The following is a 16,885-nucleotide window of genomic DNA, read 5'->3' as shown; positions in this document are numbered from 1 at the left end:
ATGTTTATATATCTGTATATTGTTCTATGTGCTTCTTCTCCCTTATGAAACAATGCGTGTGTGTAGATGACTGGTAGATCTGTTTTTTTAATGTTGCTGCCCTGGGACAACAGATGGAAATGAGCTAGCTGATTCTGGTAAACAATCTCATCTCTTTTGAGGTTAAAGGTGCACGATAGAGTTTGGATAGACAAATGTGATAAGGTACCAATTTTTTCTCTTTGGATAAAATTTGCGTATTGAGTTCAGAAAATAGAGAATAGAATCGTTTCTCATCTCCAACTTTCAAATTTCCCCACTAAATCTACATAGTGCACCTTTAATGTTATTTTGGACATTATCCCTGATTCAAATTAACTAATAAATGTAATATTCATGTTCAAAATAAGTGATTGTGGCCAATGCACTTTTCAGTAATTATGGAACGGAGACCAAGTCTGAATACTTTGTGTCACTGACAAACTAGGATACAAGTTGTATTTACTGCAGGAACATGAACGTCATTAGAGACGAGAGTTGAATGCTAAGGCGAGTTACGACAAGACAATCTTTCATAGTGTAACAAAGTTTATTACATATATTCAAACATATGTACATCACATTTCTCATGAAGAGTGGTTCTGTCACAAATATAAATTATTTAGACTTTCTTAAAGAACATATAATACAGGAACTTTAGCTTGACGCGGAAGAAGAGATGTGCTGGCTGTTCACTATAACAAATGGGTTAAGTGCCCAGGACGAATACACACACACACGCGCACACACACATATACTTCTGTGTGTTAACCTTTTGTTTTCCCCCCTCAAATCATCAACCCCTTTTCAAAAATCACATAATGATCACCGCAATACATGGTCCGTTTGCCCGTCGTCAGTCATTCGGTGGAAAACGAATCTGACTGTAATACTACACATCCTGCCTGTGTCCTGCCCCGGTATGATCGATGAATCAACACACATGATGATAAACCCATAAATAAGGCACAAATAGAGAAGCTTTACAAAAAAAAAAAGAGAGAAAACAATAGAGGGCCAGAGCAGGGCTTGATTTGGCACAGGGAAAGAGAGAACAGAGCTAAGTGAAGTGTCGTCAGTAACGTCCTGATAATGCCGTCTGTGCATCCGAACCACAAGCATAAAGTTGAAGGGGACAGTGTTGTGTCAGAGAGTACTTCATACTCGTGTACAGTAGAGGCGAAGAGAGATGTGAATTATAGAATCTACACTGAAGTACCGTCGTTAACCGTAGTAATACTGGAAGGCAAATATAAAGGATTGCTAGAAGTCATAGTGTTAAGAATCTTTGCACAAGTTTGTTTGCAATAAATACTGCTTACAGAGCTTCATTTCATTGGGCCTACCGAGAGGAAAAGTGTTTAAAGTGAAAAGAGCGAGAGGATTGCAATGATTTATGTGACTACTCATTTACAGGACAAACGATTATTTGTACATATAAATATGAACTTGCTAAAAAGAAACCTCCACAAACTTGGTGTGGAGTGCATGGAGGACAGATACTTGCTTGATTGATCATTCAAACGTCAGCCAGCCCCAGCCCCCCCCCCCCCATCCCCCCCCGCATGGTGCAACTCCATGATTCAGTTCAGCTACATGTTCAGGATGAACACTTTGAAGGTGCAGATGATAACATAATACACATTCCTTTGCAATGACATCGTTTGCAAGACTTAAAGCTAAACACACACAAGGAAATGAATGTTCATGTCGTCCTTCGCTTGGGATGAATCCTGTACATTATTTCATTCACAAAGGCCAAAACAGTCAGGCACTTTTAGGATTGAGATCAGTCCTCAGTTCATATATCCTAAACCCTCTTTAGATAATAGTCCATGGGACTAAGCATCCTTCAGCAATCCATTCAGTCACTGTCAAGTGTGACCAACAGAGTCAGTGTATTTAAATAAAGATGCCGGTTTAGTTTTACATCATGAAGATGACGAGAGGAAACACACCTCTTCCTACAGGACACTCAGCATTCACAGCCAGTCACTGAAAGGAAAAGAGCAAACTAGTTTTGCTGGAAAAAAAAAAGAGGGTACACATTGATTCCCTGTCCACCTGCGAGCTTATGATTGGCGATTCCAAACGTGTCCTTCAGCAGCATGCTGCTCTGAAGCTGGATACAAATACCCAGGCTAGTTTCTAGACAGGTATGCACTGTCATACTTCTATGTTTTCTTATTATTCCAGTTGGGATCTGCAGCTGCGTTCGGCTCTGCGGGCCGCTCAGGTGGCGAGCGGGAGTCCTGGGGAGACTTCTGAGCCTGTGGGGAGCGAGGGTCGAGAGGAGGAGCAGGTTTGTCAGGGTGGAAGGGTCTGCTGTAGTTATCTGGAGCAGGGGGACCTGCTGGCCTGTGCTCTGGCATCCTCCTGAAGTCCTGCTGCGAACCCTCTCTGCCCTGGTGGTAGTTGGGGCGGAACTCGTCAGAACGTCTTCTCTTGGGGTCCTGGGGATGCCTGAAACCAACATTTGTAGCATTCTTAAGAACAGTTGTGTAAAGTACCGTAAATTCCGGACTATTGAGCGAACCTGGATATAAGCTGCACCGGCTAAAAATAAGTAAATAAATGTATTTGTACATATACAGACCGCAATTGATTGAATTGTCCACGTTGTAACAGAGCTATTTACACAGAAGACAAAAACATTGTTTTAACTTTTAATTAAATACGAAGCCTACTGGAAATCCTTTATCGAACAGTGTCTGTAACGGCTGATGAAAAAGATTACCGTAATACATTTCACAAGAAAAAGTCCATCCATTCACTGCCTCAGAATGACTTCATTACTCACTTCCTCAGTCTCTGTTGTCGCTGTCAGTGTCATCTTAACGTGCAGCAGCTCTGTTAGCTTCTTTGACAGCCAGGTCGATCACCTTTAACTTGAAAGCTGCATCATATGTATTTCTCTGTGTGTTTTCCATGATGATGGTGCGTGCATGAAGCGCAAAATGACTGATATTAAGATCCGACGTGACGAGGTCAAATGTTTTAGCGGCAGAAGCTCATTGTCCCCCAAGAAAAATCAAATAAATAAGCTGCATCCTTGTAAAAGCCGCAGTGTTCAAAACGTGACAAAAAAGTAGCGGCTTATAGTCCGGAATTTACGGCAGTTGGAATGCTGTAATGTTATTGTATTTGCAGGTTTCCTTCACATCTAATAAATCCATCAATTTTTAGAATATAAACACACTGACCTGTGACCCTAAACTTTTTTTCCTTTAACCAACACCATTTGGAACAAAACTTTTATACTATTCTTGTTTAAAAAAAAAAAGTGTGCAGGTATCTCTCACCTGTCGTAATAGGGTCGGTTGCCCCTGTGGTCCCGGTCGCCGCCGTACTGGTCGTATGGTCGTTTCCGAGGGGAGCTGTTGTTGCGGTAATTGCCTGAGCTGCGGTAGGAGTCTCCATGGGAACGTCTATCACCATAGTGATCCTTGTAGCGATGTTGATCGTAGGGATGATGTCGGTCTCCCTGCCATGACTGGTTACTGTTACCTGGGTAATTATATTTACGGTCCCTCTGCCAGTCTCCCCTGTCTGAAAAAGATAAGTGTAAAAGACCTTTAAAGACATGTTTTAATAGTGTGACGGAAGTTAAACTCAGCCGAGCAAGATACATTAATAAAAAATAAAAAAAATCAGCATTGTTAAAAACCCACCTCTTTGCTCTGGCCTTTAATACAAGCTGAACTTGACATCTAGACATTTTTTATAAATGCTTCTATTTATTGTATTTTTTATTGTTTTTTTAAAGAGTGCTTTTTTTTTGCCTGTACAGCACTTTGGTCAACCAAGGTTGATTTGATTGTGGGAAAGGCTGGTTCCTGTTAGGTTGGTACAAAAGCTGCAAATAGAGAGGAATCTACCTCCCATCTCCTTCAAAGCTCCCCTCCTGCCTACTTTAGAGAAGTCAAGGAATTATTTTCACATGTACCATCATTGGCAAAGTGCCGTTTGTTAGCTGAGTTGTACGCCTCTCGGTGGTGTCCGTGGGGGCCGGGCTGAGATGTATGAGATGCGGCTTTGGAGGTAGGCTGAGTGCCCGTGGAGTCTCGACTGGAACCAGACGGCTCCGGTCTGAAAGACTTTGTCCTTCCTGGGGGATCCTCCCTCTTCTTCTGTTAGTTGTGGAAACGTTAAAACACATTCCACTGTTACTCATGGTAATGTAGAAAAGATGATGTTCACTTCCAAACAAATGATAAACAACTCAAAGTAAAAATCGAAAAAATCAAAAACAACAAAAAAAACCCCAACTTGCCTCTTCCTCGTGTGAACGCTTCTTCTGTGCCATTTTGTAAAGTTTGTGAAGCTTCCTCGCACCAAACTCTGTAAACTTGGACACAAAAATCCACAGGTTTCTGCAGAAACAAAACCAGAAAGTATTGCTTAGGGGAGTTCAAACAGGTGAGCTTTGTGATCAGCTTGACATGTGATCGGCTTACCGTCGCCATATTTTCACATGTTCGGGGTCACTGTAGGCTTTAAGGCACTCTGTGATTCTGTCTCCAATCTTCAGTAAGCATGTGCGAGTGTGCTGGAGCTGCTCCTGGTCAGACAGACCCTCGTCTGGTTTATCCAGCTGCTTCAGGGCCTTCTTTACCGGCCTCATGCGCTCCTTGCACTACACACAGACACATTTTGATGACATCACTGTAAAGCACGTCTGGTTGATATTTTAGAGTGAACTATCACATGTACTCAGCCCTCGCACATTTCTTATCATACTCACAACACTGAAAGTCTCCTGGTCGAGTTCATCGTCCTCCTTTCCTTCGATGGGGACCGGATCAGAGCCGGCTGTGATGTGAACTGGACCTTGAGTCTTCTTCCCTTTGGTTCCTTTCGCCTAAGAGGAAAATCATTCCCATTATCATAATGAACCGACATCCACCAGTAACACCTGAGATAAATCATTCACAGGGCATGGACTGGTCATCACAATACCAAACATTGAACCAGCACCCTTTGCTGTCGTACCTTTTCTTTTCTTGGCTTGGCACCCTTTTTGTCCTTGTCTCCGTCCTTCTCCTTTTTAAGAGTTCCGTGTTTTTCTTTGTTCTCTTTGTTGTCCTTTTTCTTTTGTCTTTTCTTGGCGGGAGACTTCTCTGCTCCATCATCCTGCTCAAACACGAGAGACACACATCAAAAAAAAAAAAGTCTAAAAAAAAAAAAAAGAGAAAAGTGTGCATCACAACTATCTATTTAACTTTATTTTGAAGGTACTGCATTAGTTCCTCTTTCCTCTCTCGTGTCCCCAGGGCTCTGTTTATACCTGTATATTTGTCATTTATCTTCTGACTGATGTACTACCACGACAATCAAATATGGAAACATTACATATCCATGACACTCTTGAATTTAACACTGCAGAAGAAACTGCGACTGCATTCTTACTGTCATATTGTAAAACTGAGCAGCAAAGACATTTAGGACGGACATTTTAGTAATAGCAAATTTTATAATACAAAACACTTCCAAATAAAAAGAGCTCTAGATTCCCTATTGTTAATAATGAGCCATCAAACAGTGATACTCTGTGAATAAAAAAATGGATGTAAAAGTATTTGAAATAAAGTTATTTTGTTGTGTAAAAGCTTTATGAACTGAAAGGAAAAGAACGTTGTGTTCATTATTACATGAAACATCCTTATACTGTGTACAAGCACAGCGCGAGCTGGCTGAAGAGACCGTGCAAACAAAATCATCTGCAGACCTGCAGAGGGACACTGTACGGTGTCGTGGCTCACCTTGACCTCGCCCTCCTCTGACGGGTTGTCGGACAGACGAGGGGAGGAGATATCGTTGCCCTGCTCGTCCTTGAGGATCTTCTCCTTTTTCACTCGAGGCTTCCTCTTCCTCACTTTGACCTTCAGAGGCACATACTGGATGAGCGGCGTTCGTTGGTAGGAGGAGTGGTGCATATCACAGGCAAACATGGTGCGGCGCAAACATCAAGGAGGAGTCACTCTTGTGTTATTAAGTGTCTTACCTCCTCCCCGGTTTTCGAGCCGTCTGTGTTGTCTTGCTCTTTTTTCAGCAGCTTCAGGAGATACTCGGCTCTCGCTTGTAATTGCTTGCTTTGAGGCTTCTTGCTTGGATCATCTGGAAGAATCTGTGCCCAAAAGTAAAACGGATGTTTCAACATGATCTAATACTTGATTTAAACACATTTTTACAAAGAAAAATCTTAATTCCTAAAATGTTATTTCTTAAAGCTGCCCTAACCCTCCAAACAGAGAAGTTTTGCTCCAAATCAAAGCAGGTCATGATTTGATCGGAGCAGTTTTGACTCTAAACCACTTCTTCATTTTTCAAGAAACATTTCCAACTTGGTGCTTAAAACAGAATTTCCATATTTGCCTTATCAGCCAGTTTGAGGTCAGGGTCAGTCTTGATCAGATCCCAGTTGCCAAAGCCGTGTTCGTAGATACCGAGCAGGAGCTGTATGTCTTCCTGCAGATCCCAATCCACATCAAAGTGGGCTACCTTGACCCTGCACGTGAGCTTGAACCTGTGGTCAAACAACAGACTTGGAAGGTGATTTTCTCATTTCCACACTTCTCAAAGCACAAAAAAAAAAAAAAAGCCCATCCCACATTTGTAGCGTTATCTTACGTGTTTCTCTCATCAGGATTGGAGGGCACCGCTTTGTGCAGAGGCTCAAACTCCTCCTCGTGCTGGATGATGGTTTTGGCGTTAACTTGCACTCCTGAGATCTTGATGTTTATCCCTCGCCGCTTCCCAGGACCTTTGGCTGGAACAGAAAGGACGAGCTTTATTTCAGACCCGAGAAAACGATCTGATTTCAAAGCAAAAGGAAAAACTGCAGAGTCATCAAACCTTCGACTGGGTTCTCTTTCAGGTGTTCCTCGTGCTCCTGCACCGCAGTGACACAACTTGTGTGAATCAGTTCACCGAGTCTCTTCAGGTCGGCGATGGATTTATCAACCAGCTCCGAGTCTCGGGCGATAGCCTCCAACCTGACAGACAGGAATAATGAGAGGAGGACTTTACTGCTTGTTTTCCGGATGTTAATCGAATAAAATGAAACACTGTTCCATTTCTTTTTATTATCAGTTAACAGCATGTTTACCTTTCAAGAGGAGATCCAAACTTCTTGTAAGCCTTGATGAACCTGTCAGTGATATAAAAACAAACACACGTTATAAATAGAAAATACACACGTTACAAAATAAAAACAGTCAGTAAACCACTAACCTGCGAATCTCTGCATCAGTGAAACCCTCCACGTTGTTTTTGCGAGCTCTCGGTCTGCCCCTCTTCTTTGGCTTCTTGTCGTCATCGCTGTCATCAGTCTCGCTCTCGGAGCCCGAGGAGCGGTTCTTCAGCTTGGAGCCGACGTCGCTGTCGCTATCGTTAGCCTGAGCCTGAAAGACAGAGGAACGAGAACGATCTTAACCTGACACAAACGCTTCAAATCTTTAACAGCTGGAGATGGACAAACAACACGTCTCCGTCGTTGATCTTAAATTCCGCTCTCACCCTCTTGTTCGAGCTCCTGCTTCGGGGAAGCATAAAGATATCCTCCATCTCTCGCTGCTTCTCCTCCTCCTCGATTTTGCGCCGCTGCTCTTCGGGGATGATGTCGTCCCATTCCCTTATGGGCCGCCCCTCAAGGTCCGGAGTGCTTTCCTCCATGCTCGAGAAATTAGCTACCTGCAAGAAGTGTCGGAGAAGAAGAACGTTGAAAGACAGGGAGGCCTCACACGAGCATAAACCTATCACACCATGAATGACTGGCAGGTACCTTAAACTGAGATAGAAGCTCATCTGTCGCACTCGAGCCAACGTCACTTTCCCTCGTTTCAGCCAACCTGAGGATCTCGTCGATGTCCATCTCCTACAGAAGCAAAACCCAATCTGGATTAATTTTACCACACGTCACACCGACTGTAGATGCACTGAGAGGAAACGCTCAGATTGTAATCATTGTAAATACCTGAGGCTCTGACTCTTCTCCTTCTGCTTCTTTGAAAAGTTCCTCTGCACCAAACTTGAGGATGGCAGTCAGCTCCTCTTTATTAAAAGGGTTTGAACTACAAACAAATAAAAGGGAGTGTTTTACTTGCAGCATGTGTAACTCTATCAATATTCACAAACCTGTGTCTCTTTTTTTTTTTGACATCTTACTTTGTGTTTCCTTGAGTTGAGTTGCTGTCCAGTACAGTTCGACCCGTGGTGTCCATTCTCTGAATGACAAGGTGGTCTAGAACCATCTTCTTCTTCGCCCTCTCGATGATGTCCTCCTCCACCGTTCCTTTAGTGACCAGTCGATAGATATTCACCTAAGAGGGTGAAACAGCGTTAACCTTTGAGCTTCTGAACAAGACTCTGCGGTGGAAGACGTCGATTTGAAGCACAGGTTACCTGCTTCTTCTGACCAATCCTGTGAGCTCTGGCTTGTGCCTGCAGGTCGTTTTGAGGGTTCCAGTCAGAGTCGAAGATGACTACGGTGTCGGCTGAGGCCAAGTTAATCCCCAGACCTCCGGCTCTGGTGGACAACAGGAAGCAGAAGTCCTAGAAAACAGATGAAACTTTAAGTAAAGAGTCAAAGATCAACACAGGTCAGCACACAATAAAAGATTTGTAAATGTATCGCACATTTCCAAAGAGGAGAATCAAATCCAGAATTAGATTTAACTAATACAGACTTATTCTGTTTACAAGTTTATCCTGTAGTTTATCAAATACAGGTAGAAACAAGCGTTTTTTTAGAAAGTACAGAGAGGAAGAAGGAAGCTCACAATAACAGATAAAAAAGATGAACTGTAAAAAAAAGAAAAGAAAAAAATCTCGGAAACTGCCTACACTTTATTTAGCTATCAAATTGAAATGACAGCCATACTGTATGTGATTACATTGTGAATGGAGAAGGGGTAGTAATACATGTAAATAAGTTTATACTTCTTACTACTCCTTTTCGGACAGTTAGTTTATATATATATATAAATATATATATATATAATTATTATTTTGTTGTTTGTCTTCACATGTTCGAAATAAAACAATAAATAAATCCTTATGCTCTCATATAAAGGCAGCATAAGAAGTAGTGTTTTTAAATCAGTCATTTCAAAGAAAAGATTTAGCTGAGACTGTTTTTAATAATAAACTAACATTAGTGTTGAGACTGAGACTTTATCTTTAACAACACACACCCTCTGCTTTGACTACCATTGTACACATTCTACAGCAGCAGCTCTGTTTGGTTCAGGCCCTGTTTACACGGAGACGCTGTGACAGTAAGACGAAACAGTTGAGTAGCGGATTGGCCTTTCGTTCACACGGTGTCTGTGTTTCACGGGTGTGAAAACGCAAGCCTTTGAATTCGACCTCCAGGGTGGAGTGAAACTGATATGGGGGGCGTATCGCAGCCATGTGAACAAAACGGAGCGGACTCTCTGGCTGCGATGACCTCACCACACCTCCCCCATACATTTGGACATGCGCAGTAGTCGGCTGTGTGCTTCAGCAGCTATTCGCGTTGTATAGTCTCTTATAACAGAACCTTGATATGATACATTGTGTGTGTCGCCGCCGAAAAAGCATCGAATACTTGCGGCAAATAGTTCAACCTTTACCCAACTAGCCGCTAAAGAGGAGGTTGTGGAGGAAGTGGTTGTACTGGTGAGTGTCGCACGTGTCAAGCTGTAAAGTTCCACTGCCCACAACTGGCCGGGCGTGAGAACTACATCGTTTTCACTCAGGCAAAATCTGCCTGTACTTCCAATCCGCAGTGGGGTCGTTTCGATGCGTTTCTATCACAGCGTCTCCGTGTAAACGGGGCCTCAGACGGCCACGGTTTGAGGAGCACATGTCCTGTAAGAACGCAGATTCACCTCACTGTGTGTCTGTGTCTGCATTGGCTGGTGGTTACGGGTGACAACAATCACAAATGTCATGTCAGTAATGCAGCAGCCTGCTGTAGCCTGTAGCTGCAAAAAACTCTGTTACAGAGCGCTGTGTTCGATTACTGGATGTGACCCTGTAGCCTTCTCGTGGGCTTCACTGTTGCTTTAGTAAGAAATGATGTTATAATAATGCAGCTTTCTACATCAAAGTCAGGTGTACTCGGAGCTTTAAAAGTACTTTCTTCATCAACTCAGGTCGATGTACACACATATACTCACCTCGGAGCCTTCTGCATTGAAGTGGTCCAGTGCTTGCTTTCGGATTTCTCCCTTTATGGATCCGTCCAGCCGCTGGAGGAGAGAGAGAGGTGAACACGGACAGAGTTAGCCTTTCAAAATGTCCTCCTGCGAAGCCGCCAGTGATAACCTCGACATCCATTGCTTGTCATGCCAGTGTGCACAGTCCACACGCTCCGAGCGATCACAACAGTCTAGAACAGGGACCAAGTCAGAAATAATAAACCGAGCCGGAGTGACTTGAACCAGGTCAGCGGGCCTTCAGGAAAATAAAATATCTTGTTGATATAAATAACCACATGAACTCTCAGCCTGGCAGAGTGTGCCCACCACAACACTGACACTTAATCCTTGTTCCAGCACAACCCACCAAACACTCCCAGGGCCTTGACGACACACAGACACTGAAGGCTGTCAGCATGAACACTCACTATAGACTGTTTCAGGAGACACTGGCACTGCAGCTGGTTACAGCAGAGAAAAAGTACATTGAAATATAATTCAAACTGACGAGTAGACAGCACTGTTTGTAAGATTAAGAGTCACTCTATCGATCCTGCAAGGGGAAATTCAGTTTTTACACTCTGGTAATCATGCAACACACACACACAGGTTGAAAAATACATGGGAACAGGCAGGATCCTAAGGACATGCACTCAGGAGCTTGTTTGTTTGTTTGTGTTTGTGTGTGTGTGTGTGTGTGTGTGTGTGTGTGTGTGTGTGTGTGTGTGTGTGTGTGTGTGTGTGTGTGTGTGTGTGTGTGTGTGTGTGTGTGTGTGTGTGTGTGTGTGTGTGTGTGTGTGTGTGTGTGTGTGTGTGTGTGTGTGTGTGTGTGTGTGTGTGTGTGTGTGTGTGAGTGAGAGAGATCTGGCACCTCCAGCTACTAGACCAACTTCCATATTTTGACTTGAACCGGTCCCTACAGACTGAGCTACTGCTGCCCTGTATGTTGTATGAAGCATAAATGATGTCATGGTCAAAATAAAGACTTTTCCCTGTAAACAGGTCAGTATGGCTGAGCCTTAAGGCCAGCACAAACATGTTTCCTTGGTTGTTGAAAGTACACTCCTACTCAACAAAAGAGGCCCAAAACTCAGCTTCTTGGAGCTTTAACATGTATTTACGATGTCTTGAATGGTATGTATTTCGCCAAAATACTGTTCAGCACTTGGGTCCCCCTCAGCTGCTACTATATATAAATTAAGTTGACTTGACATTGCAAATCTAACCTGGAATTGGTAGCGCCTCTTGGCCAAGTACTCAGCCAGAATGTCCAACATCCTGACCATCTGGGAGAAAATCAGGACTCTGTTCCCTCTCTCTCGGAGCCTCGTCAGCAGCTTGTCCAGCAGCACAAGTTTCCCGCTGCCCCTCACAAGACTCTGAAAAATTAAACAAGGGGCGGAATTCAAGGGTGGAAAAAAATAAAAAGTTTGTGAAGTCACAGCTAGCTTCCCCTTCTCTGCAGGGCAAGAGATACCCTCAGGTGCCACAGCGAGCTGCAGAGGACTCATGAGGAGACTTACCTGCAGGTGTTCCTGTTGTGTTTCGCTTTCCCCGTCCTCGGGCTGCTTAATGAGGAAACTGTGGTTGCAGCACTTTTTAAGCTCCATAACGATGTTAAGGAAGCCTGAGGAGCTGCCCCGGGTGCCTTTGGAAAGAGCTCTGTAATTCCTCGTTAAAATCCACCTGGAAATATTGAGGGAAGAAAAGTCCGTTTATAAAGAGAAGAAATGCAGCTTCTGTATCTGAGGTTTATGTAAAAGCCTGACGTAATGAATAGGTTACAAAAGAAAGAGAAATCAAACCATACTTGTAAAATTGTTTTTGATGTGCAGTCATGTCTACACGGAGGATCTGCTCCACTTTGGCAGGGAGAGATTTTTCCACATCCTTTTTGACACGACGCAGGAGGAAGGGCTCAAGGACCTTGTGCAGACTCTGATAACCGTTATCTCGTCCTTTGCCGTGTTCGTCCTCAAAATCCTCCCAGGAATCAAACCTGCAGTGCACAACGCAGATAGCAAATGTCACTCATGTCTGGGCTAGAAGTCAAACGGATGACATTTTCCCAGCTTTTTGTTCGCCATGATAATGGAACAAGGGGCGTACTTGTCAGGCATGAGGAAGTGCAACAGGGACCAGAGCTCTTTGAGGGAGTTCTGCAGAGGAGTGCCAGTAATGAGGAGCCGGTGGTTGGACCTGAACTCCATGAGTGTTTTGTAGAGAAGCGAGTCGTCGTTCTTCAGCCTGTGAGCTTCATCCACACCCATGAATGCCCAGTTGATGTTCCCGAGAACCCCCTGCACGGAAATACCAAAAGCACAACTGAGTGATTGATTCTCACCAGGCAGCATTACTCTACATAAATCCTGATAATTCAGCATACCTTGTCTTTAAGAAGAATTTCATAAGTGGTCAATAATGCATTAAAACGGATTCTTTTGGTCTGATGGTTCACCCACTCGTAATCTCGAATCTATATAGGAAAAAAAAAAGAAGGAAGAAGAAGCAGGATAAGACGTTTTATAAGGACAGCTCTGATGATCCAACCAGATGATGAGTATCCAAACACTTCACCCACCGTTTTCCTGCTCATGACGTCGCCCAGGTAGACGACCACATTCATGTCCGGAGCCCAGGTGTCAAACTCCCTCTGCCAAGAGGTGAGCGTGGACAGAGGCACCACCAGCAGGAAGGGCCCGTACAGCTGATGCTGGTGAAAGAGGTATGACAGGAAGGAGATGGTCTGGATGGTCTTTCCAAGCCCCATCTCATCAGCCAGGATGACACTGTTACACCTGAAGAAGAAGGAGGAAGAGGAAAGCAGGGTGACACCCTTTAAGTCAAATCACACCCAATATTTCTCAAATGAGGTCATCCATAAAAAATGTGTTTATTGACACATTACCTGCACCAGGAGTGTGCCAACCAGTTCAAGCCATCCAGCTGATAATCTCGAAGCTGAAGGTTTTCATCTCCAATATATGACGGTTGTTTTTTCAGAGCAACAAACCTCGGCCTTTGCTTCAGCACCTGGAAATATGATGCAGAAAATGTTTGGGGTTTTTTTTCCCTTTCAAATGATGAGGGTAAAGTAGAATCATTTAAACTACTGTTCCTGGCTCGTCTGATTCTGCGGTTACCTTGCAGTCTTTGGAGGGGACAGTTTTACAGGAGCTCCGCCTCAGGAAGCCGTCGGTGCATTGCTGAAACTTCTTTTTTACCAAAGCTCCGTCTTCCCAGCTGCACTCTGAATAAGGTAAGCCCATCCACTTGCATAGGTATTCAGGCTCATTGGAGGGTGGTGTTTTGTGACTGTGCGCTGTTTAAAAGAAGAACAAAAATACATGAATGCACAAGATTTAAACGCTCCAATATCTGACAGAAAGAAGAGGAACAGAAAAACTACGGGCCATGACCATATTTTTTAAAAAAAAATGAAAAAAAGGGCAACTCACAGGGGAAGTCGGAGGATCCTGGAGTTTTTCCTGATTTTGTCGCTGTTGACAATAAAACTCAATTTAATGCAACAAGAATCGAGAATTATAAGAGATTATCTGCAGCTCGTCCAGACAAACAAACAAACACAAGCTGATGCTGCTTACCGATAACACGCTCAACAAACTGAAACTGCCTCTTCAAATCAGACGTGAGCTCCTGTTGGCAGTTGTGAAACTCAATATCCTCAGGGGACGCCCTCCTCAACCTACAGACAAATCAAACAGGACACTCCTTAAAGATGTACAACTAACATAAGAACGTTTATGTAAAGACCAAACTTTTCTTTCTTTTTTTTTTTACCATGAATTGAGCTCTTCGCTCTTCTTTTTGTAGTTGTCCAGTCTCTTGATTCCTTTGACTTTTTGCTGCGTCAGAGAGTCAATGCTCTCCCATGTGTTGTGGATGTAGGACCAGCCCTTCCACTTGATCAAATACTGAGTCTCCCCTTCTTCGTTCTCGGGGTCAAAGCCTTGGCTTGGGTCTCCATTTTCCTCCACAGCATACACAGTGGTGGAAGCCCCAGTGGCTACAAGACAGAGATAAAAACACTTCCTCAAAACTCTCAAACATTTATAACCAAAATGGTATTCATTTCACTAAAAATAAGAGACTCTTAGCAAACTCCATAGATTTAAAAAAATAAATAAATTAGTAGAAAAAGTCATCATAAAAAATAGTGTTGAGAAGCGACGGTCTTTCAAAGTACGACAGCTGTTAATGCCTCACCTCCTTTCTTGCCCGTCCTGGTGTCCATAACTCTTTCAATGGTCTCGCTGTCATCATCCTGTTGCTCCTCACAAGCGTCCCCCGTCATTTCAATCAAGTCGTCAGAGTCTGTCTCGAAGTCGTGTTGGTCCTCTTTGTAGCTGCAACACAAAAGGAAAACCCCTTTAATACCCACTTCACTAAACTCAAGTGTTTTTACTGAGCGTGTGGGTACAACAAACTCTTTGGGTTCAGTGACGCACCTTTTGACTTTAGTTGCACCCCTTCCCCGTGTCTGTCTCTTTGCAGTGCCGTCCTCGTCGTCGTCCTCGTCATCATCGTCGTCGTCGTCTTCATCGTCCTCAGCTGACGACTCCTGTTTCCTCGACTTCCTTCCTTTTTGAGAGAGTTGCTTTTTGGCTGTAGATTTGGCCTGAGGTCTGAAAAACACACGGTTAAAGCACAAAAACAGGACGGTGACCATTTTAGACTTTGTATGGAGTCATTCTCCAGGGTCAAAGGTCAGAGGGAGTTCAAGTTATATGTTCACGTTACGTCTTCACAGCTTCAAAATGACTTCTATGGAGTTTTAGGATTTTAAATTAGTAACTACATTATTTAGATTGCAGCGTTTCCCACACAAAGATGATACCTTATTTGTTTATTTTGAAATACTTGATCAATTCCTGAAGGAAATTGAGGTTTTTACATTCTGTTCTTTTAAAAAGGGACATGATTCTCACACACAGGCTTGAATGCCACACATGCACACTGTGAACATGCATTAGAGGAGAGTGTCTGAGTGGGGCTGCTACACATGGAGCACACCAGAGCCATTCCTGGGGTTCGGTGCCCTGGCACCTTACCAGCTACCAGAATTTAGTCGGCACAGGACTTGAACCGGCAACCTCTGGTTCCTGACCCAAGTCCCAACGGACTGAACTACTGCCGCCAGCCGCCCAGCTACTTTACAAGTAAAATACATAAAAATAGATGTATTTTTCTGACTGGTTCTTGGTGAATTGTTTATTTAGTCATAAAACTTCTGCATGTGCGAGAGAGCGTGTGCACCTCTCTCTCCCTCGCTCGCTCCCTCTATATTTCTCACACACACACACACACGTAGCTCGTCTTTCTGTAGGAAACACTGTACTTTCATGAAACATTAAGGTTTATACTTCACATCAAATTAAAGAACAAAAAAAAATAAAAAATGTAATTAAACGACTGCTCACACAATACAGTGATTAGAGACGAGTGCTGGGTAGCTGTCTGACGGCCAGGCTTCACTACACTCTTACCTTCTAGCAGGAAGTCGTCTGGATCTAACTTTTTTCTCTTCCTGTTCACTGTCTGTACTGTCGGATGCCTTCTCCTCCTCCTCCTCCTCCTCCTCTTCATCATCATTTGAGTCATCATCTTTCCAGATATTTCTTACAACAAAGAAATGCCACAAGTTCACCCTCAAGGCCCATCGTTGCTATAACCAATTCTAAATGTAATTGAGAAAACGCTATTGGCCATAGGGTGTTCATAACAAGAGAATTTGTTCAGGGATAAACCACTGAGCCGGCCGATCATATTCAGTGTAAATGTAGGACATCACCTGTCTGGCTAGAACTGAAGGAGCCCAAACAGATACCCATTACATAAATAAATTATAAGGACCACAATATGAACACACACTGGCAACACAATGATGGACAAACTCATGAACTAAACAAAAGTGTAGCTGACAAAATAAATCAGTTCAAGTGTCTCAATTGGACAAGAAGAAAAAAACAACAAAGTGATAATATTGTAAATGTTCACAGTCTGCTTACTTACTCCTTTTTTTTAGCTCGTGAGGATTTTCTCTTTGGACTTTCACTCTCAGAATCACTGCTGCCCTGTAAATACAGGCAGCACATCAGCGACGCACCACAGAGCAGAGTTAGCACTTCTGTGAAACTTCCACTAGGTGGCAGAATGGGTTTGTTTGCGAGAGCTGATGACAACATGGATAACTGTGCAGAGGGAGAGCCACGCTGAAGCTGTCTTTGTGTTTGTGGAGGCAGCTTACCCCAGCTCCAATGTTTAAACGAGCAGGCTCCTGTCTGCTGCGATTCGACCTCCTGACGCCGTACACATCTGGATGCTCATCCCACATCTGTGAACAGAGAGCACCTGCTATAACCGAGACAAAAATGGTGCTCCAACACAAACACAACCTTTTTGTATTCAGTTTCATCACAGGGCGGTTATTTTTTGGTTCTTAAATGTTTTATTAGCGCTCTTATTTGGGTAGATTTCACCTTCAACGCAGCTTGTACCTATTTTCCTTTGTTTCATCTTGGATGAAAGATGGTTGTATACAGCTTAGCAAAGTGTTCTCTAGTGTGCATAATTCTTTTTCTTTGTTTATATTTTGACCATTTATAATGTCAACCCCCCATATTCCTTCAGACATTAAGAACAGCACATGGGACAGGGAC

The 16,885-nt window shown here is 43.4% G+C and overlaps 1 protein-coding gene across 2 annotated transcripts in view; it reads right to left on the bottom strand.

The window, feature by feature from the left end:
• Nucleotides 1–549: 549 nt before the first annotated feature.
• chd2 (chromodomain helicase DNA binding protein 2) overlaps nucleotides 550–16,885 on the bottom strand; it is a 28,129-nt gene continuing 11,793 nt past the window's right edge. Inside the window, exons 7-42 of one of the 2 annotated variants that reach the window (XM_079345889.1) lie at nucleotides 16,474–16,560; nucleotides 16,239–16,300; nucleotides 15,713–15,844; nucleotides 14,675–14,851; nucleotides 14,433–14,572; nucleotides 14,007–14,232; nucleotides 13,811–13,911; nucleotides 13,664–13,705; nucleotides 13,349–13,527; nucleotides 13,114–13,238; nucleotides 12,787–13,003; nucleotides 12,592–12,681; nucleotides 12,315–12,505; nucleotides 12,016–12,204; nucleotides 11,729–11,891; nucleotides 11,432–11,584; nucleotides 10,185–10,256; nucleotides 8,422–8,571; nucleotides 8,185–8,339; nucleotides 7,994–8,090; nucleotides 7,802–7,894; nucleotides 7,537–7,710; nucleotides 7,252–7,421; nucleotides 7,127–7,168; nucleotides 6,874–7,013; nucleotides 6,649–6,787; nucleotides 6,394–6,544; nucleotides 6,023–6,145; nucleotides 5,781–5,900; nucleotides 5,011–5,151; nucleotides 4,763–4,879; nucleotides 4,476–4,654; nucleotides 4,292–4,391; nucleotides 3,965–4,148; nucleotides 3,321–3,567; nucleotides 550–2,481 (exon numbers count right to left, since the gene is read on the bottom strand). In XM_079345889.1, coding sequence (XP_079202015.1) covers nucleotides 2,193–2,481; nucleotides 3,321–3,567; nucleotides 3,965–4,148; nucleotides 4,292–4,391; nucleotides 4,476–4,654; nucleotides 4,763–4,879; nucleotides 5,011–5,151; nucleotides 5,781–5,900; nucleotides 6,023–6,145; nucleotides 6,394–6,544; nucleotides 6,649–6,787; nucleotides 6,874–7,013; nucleotides 7,127–7,168; nucleotides 7,252–7,421; nucleotides 7,537–7,710; nucleotides 7,802–7,894; nucleotides 7,994–8,090; nucleotides 8,185–8,339; nucleotides 8,422–8,571; nucleotides 10,185–10,256; nucleotides 11,432–11,584; nucleotides 11,729–11,891; nucleotides 12,016–12,204; nucleotides 12,315–12,505; nucleotides 12,592–12,681; nucleotides 12,787–13,003; nucleotides 13,114–13,238; nucleotides 13,349–13,527; nucleotides 13,664–13,705; nucleotides 13,811–13,911; nucleotides 14,007–14,232; nucleotides 14,433–14,572; nucleotides 14,675–14,851; nucleotides 15,713–15,844; nucleotides 16,239–16,300; nucleotides 16,474–16,560 — 5,157 coding nt within the window. In that variant the 3' untranslated portion in view covers nucleotides 550–2,192. The remainder of the gene's footprint in view (nucleotides 2,482–3,320; nucleotides 3,568–3,964; nucleotides 4,149–4,291; nucleotides 4,392–4,475; nucleotides 4,655–4,762; nucleotides 4,880–5,010; nucleotides 5,152–5,780; nucleotides 5,901–6,022; nucleotides 6,146–6,393; nucleotides 6,545–6,648; nucleotides 6,788–6,873; nucleotides 7,014–7,126; nucleotides 7,169–7,251; nucleotides 7,422–7,536; nucleotides 7,711–7,801; nucleotides 7,895–7,993; nucleotides 8,091–8,184; nucleotides 8,340–8,421; nucleotides 8,572–10,184; nucleotides 10,257–11,431; nucleotides 11,585–11,728; nucleotides 11,892–12,015; nucleotides 12,205–12,314; nucleotides 12,506–12,591; nucleotides 12,682–12,786; nucleotides 13,004–13,113; nucleotides 13,239–13,348; nucleotides 13,528–13,663; nucleotides 13,706–13,810; nucleotides 13,912–14,006; nucleotides 14,233–14,432; nucleotides 14,573–14,674; nucleotides 14,852–15,712; nucleotides 15,845–16,238; nucleotides 16,301–16,473; nucleotides 16,561–16,885) is intronic. The other variant, XM_079345890.1, reaches the window with a different exon arrangement.

The sequence above is a fragment of the Symphodus melops genome (assembly GCF_947650265.1).
Source record: "Symphodus melops genome assembly, chromosome: 6".
Taxonomy (NCBI): Eukaryota; Metazoa; Chordata; class Actinopteri; order Labriformes; family Labridae; genus Symphodus; species Symphodus melops.
The sequence above is the reverse complement of the archived record's forward strand: the minus strand, read 5'-3'. Positions and strand labels throughout refer to the sequence as shown.